General features: G+C 42.6%; 1 protein-coding gene across 1 annotated transcript; it reads right to left on the bottom strand.

Annotated features, from left to right (window-relative positions):
* Nucleotides 1-2585: 2585 nt before the first annotated feature.
* Nucleotides 2586-5164, bottom strand: c1d (C1D nuclear receptor corepressor). The gene is made up of 5 exons (XM_080548787.1): nt 5141-5164; nt 4371-4512; nt 4140-4206; nt 3107-3162; nt 2586-2869 (listed from the first exon to the last, which is right to left on the bottom strand). The coding sequence occupies exons 2-5, from the start codon at nt 4506-4508 to the stop codon at nt 2663-2665; spliced, it is 468 nt and encodes a 155-aa protein (XP_080404913.1). The 5' UTR covers nt 4509-4512; nt 5141-5164; the 3' UTR covers nt 2586-2662.
* Nucleotides 5165-5576: the final 412 nt, after the last annotated feature.

The following is a 5576-nucleotide window of genomic DNA, read 5'->3' as shown; positions in this document are numbered from 1 at the left end:
AATACATCAACTGCAGACGGAAATACCAAAGAAACGCACTATGGGGAATCTTGATAAATAATTGTTTTGCTTTGTGTTTTTTGTTTGTTACAGAGGCTTCTTCATTCAATAACATTATGTCCCCACTGCATGGAAAGACATCCATAAAAAAACTAAAATACATATATGTCATCTTTGATATATTCAACATCCTCAAATATCCCGCATTACGATCCTAATTTCAAAACAATCTATAAGTTACATTTATAATGAAAAAAGACAGCAACTCTTCTTGAATAAAAATGTACATTTCATTTAATGAAGGAAATTAAACTTGTCAGTAAACCACCTTATACCCATCACTCAACAATTCCACGGTCACCAAAATCAACAAACTGATTGGTGACATAATGACAGCTGACATTACTGTCATAACACAAATTGATATTTAGGTAAGCAGTGTAGAGTGTAGATAGCAGATCTAAACAATCCTGTTTCATGAGCGGCATGTCAGATAGCATATTGTAAATTGAAATGATGCCTGAAATCTTTCAATCCTAAAGCATCATGTAGTTAGTACTTCCAATGGAATTTTCCAAATAAAAAATTATCAAATTACGATCCAGAGATGGAAAGTGTTAAATCAAAATGTAAAACATTTGATTGGAAGACTGGGATTGGAAGTCTGTTGAATGACTAAATGATTACAAATGTATCAACTTCAACCTGTGTGGAAAAGTATTTGCACATTCCCCCAAAAATATTGCATACCGGTAAGTACATGTCAGAACAGAAGTGATTCACTCCAAATACCAACATCAATAGAGAAATAACTTTGAATACATATTTCTCTATATGTTTGTTTTATGTTGAGGGAAAGAAGAACATAGTCATCTTTCACTAAATACAGACACTTCTTCATACATAACAAAAACCTAAAGAGCACTGTATAGTCATGGGCCTAGTTCCATTCTGGTCTCTGTCCACCTCTCTTCCCTGTCCATTAGCCTAACCCTTGGCCCTTACACTCCAGTCTTCACATTGCTGGAGGGACCATTTCGGTGTAAGATATGAGGATGGCTGCACCTAACTCAACAACATAGTCATGGGGTAAAGTAAAGCCCAATTTATACTTCTGCGTAAAATCTACGTCGTAGCCTGCGTAGGCCCGGAGCCTACGCCGTAGGCTCACAGCACCTCTCCAAAAATGGAACTACGCGTGTGATTGGTCCGCTTGGTAGCACATGATTCCGACATGATTCCGACTCTCTCGTAGGCCGAAATACGGAAGCCACGACAGAAAAGTCATTTACAGAAATGTTCTTTACAACAAGCATAACAAATACTTCGCTATTATGCCACTATGAGTACACCGACCAACGCAGAACTATAAATTGGGAGAGCCCTTGCGTAGGCCACCATCCTACCACCCTCCTTACCACCCTCCTACCACCCTCCTTACCACCCTCCTTACCTCCCTCCTTACCTCCCTCCTTACCACCCTCCTACCACCCTCCTTACCATCCTCCTTACCACCCTCCTACCACCCTCCTTACCACCCTCCTTACCACCCTCCTTACCTCCCTCCTTACCACCCTCCTTACCTCCCTCCTTACCACCCTCCTTACCTCCCTCCTTACCACCCTCCTTACCACCCTCCTACCACCCTCCTTACCACCCTCCTTACCACCCTCCTTACCACCCTCCTTACCACCCTCCTTACCTCCCTCCTACCTCCCTCCTTACCACCCTCCTTACCACCCTCCTTACCTCCCTCCTTACCACCCTCTTTACCTCCCTCCTACCACCCTCCTTACCACCCTCCTTACCACCCTCCTTACCTCCCTCCTTACCACCCTCCTTACCACCCTCCTTACCACCCTCCTTACCTCCCTCCTTACCTCCCTCCTTACCACCCTCCTTACCTCCCTCCTTACCTCCCTCCTTACCACCCTCCTTACCACCCTCCTTACCTCCCTCCTTACCTCCCTCCTACCACCCTCCTTACCACCCTCCTTACCTCCCTCCTACCACCCTCCTTACCTCCCTCCTTACCACCCTCCTTACCACCCTCCTTACCACCCTCCTACCACCCTCCTTACCACCCTCCTACCACCCTCCTTACCACCCTCCTTACCTCCCTCCTACCACCCTCCTTACCACCCTCCTTACCTCCCTCCTTACCACCCTCCTTACCACCCTCCTTACCACCCTCCTTACCTCCCTCCTACCACCCTCCTTACCACCCTCCTTACCTCCCTCCTACCACCCTCCTTACCTCCCTCCTTACCACCCTCCTTACCTCCCTCCTTACCACCCTCCTTACCACCCTCCTTACCTCCCTCCTACCACCCTCCTTACCACCCTCCTTACCTCCCTCCTTACCACCCTCCTTACCACCCTCCTTACCTCCCTCCTTACCACCCTCCTTACCTCCCTCCTACCACCCTCCTTACCACCCTCTTACCACCCTCCTACCACCCTCCTACCACCCTCCTTACCACCCTCCTTACCACCCTCCTTACCACCCTCCTACCACCTACGGCGTAGGCTACGGCGTAGACGCGTGTAAATTCGACGCCGAAGTATAAATTGGGCTTTAGGCATATAGAAGTGGTAGTGGTAAGAGAAGGGTCTGGGGTAGAAAAAGAACAAGGCCCTAATGTTTCTGTTCCTTCTCCTCTCAGCTATTTTTAGGACGCTTTGACTGCTGGGCGCGGCCTGGTGTGTGCTTTGGCCTTTTCGACCCGTCTTCCTTCTTTGAATCCTTCTCCTCAGCAAGCCCCAGGGAGTTCCTGACGAAGCGAGCTGCAGCGCCTTTGTCAAGACGAGCTGCTTTCCTTCTGTCAGTGATCTCCTTGACTCTGTTCATGTAGGTCCTGACTCTCTCCTGTGCCAAGAAGGTAATGGAGATTATACTAGGAGAAGAACACTAAATGTGTGATACTTAAAAGGACACTTGGGATGCTCAAAACTAGTACCAACCAAGACCAAAACTTGACAAAAATTCACCACGTATGCTGTGTAAAATCAGTCCAATGAATCATGAAATCAACATAAAAATCAGTGTTCAAAGAATCAAATTGGTAGTCTTCAAATAAATTAGCAGACAATAAGTAGGACCTACCAACTCCTGCTTGATTCCATGTTCTTTGGGGTTAATTCCTTGAGTCACCAAGTACACTGTGAAGAGAAACAAATAATGACAACAATGCAATGCAGGGTTTTTAAAAACCTTTTCATCAATATTCATTCAAACCTTTTAAGTCGTTTTTAAAACCTTTTCATCAACATTTGTTCTAACTAAATCCGGATGAATTCAGATTTGTGGAATCAAATAGAAGCTTCCGTATCCTAATTTCTTCCGTTGTAAACTGATATGGATATCGACGGTGCTGGGAAGTTTATTAAAACTAAGCGAATTCAGGAAACGTGTCAGTACATTTAGATTTAGCTCCAAAAAGCAACAATTATCTTATAAGTAACATGAACATACTCTCACTGAACACTTTATTAGGAACACCTGTACACCAAGCTGGTGGAGGTGGTGTAATAGTTCAGGGAATGTTTTCTTGGCATGCTTTGGGTCCATTAATACCAATCAATCATCGCTTGAATGCCACAGCATATTTGAGTATTGTTGCTGACTATGTGCAATGTGCATCACTTCATGGCCACAATGTACCCATCTTCTAATGGCTACTTCCAGCATGATAATGCACAATGTAAAAGTCATCTCAAACTGGTTTCATGAACATGACAATGTTCAGTGTTCTTCTGTGGCCTTCCCTGTGACCGGATCAGAATCCAATAGAACACCTTTGGGATGTGGTAGAACGGGACATTCACAGCTTGAAAGTGCACCTGAAAAATCTTTGATGTGTTTCCAACATCTTGTGAACTCAATGCCACAAAGAATTGAGGCTGTTTTGTTTTGAGAGTACTACCCAGTATTAGATTCAACTTTGTCAGTTAGTACAATACAATGAAATGCAGTTTAGCATCCAACCATGCTATATGGGTATGATATAATAGAACAAGCGGTAGTGATAGTTCATTATGTAATATACAGTATGAGTATAGTGTTCCTAATAAAGTGTTCTGCGAGTGCACATACAATCAACTGGTTTCAGACAGTGAACGACACACCACACACTTACTCCAGAAAAGTGAATTGACGGTATACGCAGACATCAGGTCCAACTTGGCTTGATCCAGAGGATCCAGCTATTAGGAATTAAGACAAGCATGAATGTTTGAAGCACAACTGAACGCAGCCAAAATGACTCATAATAAGATATCCTTTAAACAAACTAGGACTACATTTCAGATAAGATAGCATGTGCACACTACTGATCCACCAATGTTGGTCTGGTCCTTGAGATATTTACCTTTTGCATCTGTTCATTCCTGGGCATTGACATCAGTGTCTGCACCATGTTGTTGATAGAACCGACTGAAGACTCAAACTTTGTGAGTTGTTCTTCAATCTCTGTGGGATAGTCTTCTACAGGGGTGTCTGACGCCATGTTTCTGAGGGTATGAAGAAAGACAATACTATCCGTTTAGAGTAGACTCCAAACCAAAGGATCTAATGCCAAGTGCTAAACTCACTAGTAATAAAGATTACTAGCTAATGCCACTATTCATGAGCTTAGAATGATCAGGTGCTATCTCCGTTTAGAATGAGAAGGTTCTATCTCCGTTTAGAATGAGAAGGTTCTATCTCCGTTTAGGGCAGTTCAGAGATATTGAGCGTCAAAGTTTTTACATTCCATTATGTTTTGTGAGATGGAACCTTTGTATTGTATGAATTACTAACTCAAAAAGGTCAACATTTAAAAAATAACACCACACAGGCGTTAATAAACACCTAATGGATCAGATTATGTAAAAAAACTCAATTTTGACAAAAATTAAGATAGAACCTTATAATTCTAACGTCACAATCTGTCAACCGAAACTAGCTTAGCGTAGCTAACTTACTGAAGTGAACTGCAGAATACATGCATACAGATAACTTAGCTTACTGGCTTACTAGAAATAAAAGTAGCTAAGAAATGTCAAATGGTGACAACGTGTCTAATAATATTCAGTTTATTGCTACCAACCATAAATATCTGCTTTTCTCTGTCTGTCTACTAGCATTCAGCACACCCACCTATCCTCCGTGTATCTGCTCCACACGCGTGGGACTCCAGACAGGAAATGACGTCAGCAACAACAACCTCCTGGACGGAAGGACATCCTTCTACGTCCTTTAGCGCCGCCTACAGGGTTGGAGAAACACAGCAGGCTGGTGTCATCATTACAGTTATACCAGCATAATCTGAATGGTGTAAAAAGTTACATAACAGCATGGTTTGTTAGAGGTACTACGATGTCTACATTAAATAAGGTATATTATTTTTGATATTGATAGATAATTTATTGCATAATAATATGATATTGTAAGGAAGGGGCAGGACCAGATAAGCTTTGCTTCTTTCTGTCCCTTCTCGAACAAAACCATTGTTGACTATTACTTCCATGTCTAGGAAGATATATTTTTATTTTTATTGTATATCTTATTTTATTTGTATTTTATTTTATTTAGT

The sequence above is a fragment of the Nansenia antarctica genome (genome assembly GCF_963989245.1).
Source record: "Nansenia antarctica genome assembly, chromosome: 19".
Lineage (NCBI taxonomy): Eukaryota > Metazoa > Chordata > Actinopteri > Argentiniformes > Microstomatidae > Nansenia > Nansenia antarctica.
The sequence above is the reverse complement of the archived record's forward strand: the minus strand, read 5'-3'. Positions and strand labels throughout refer to the sequence as shown.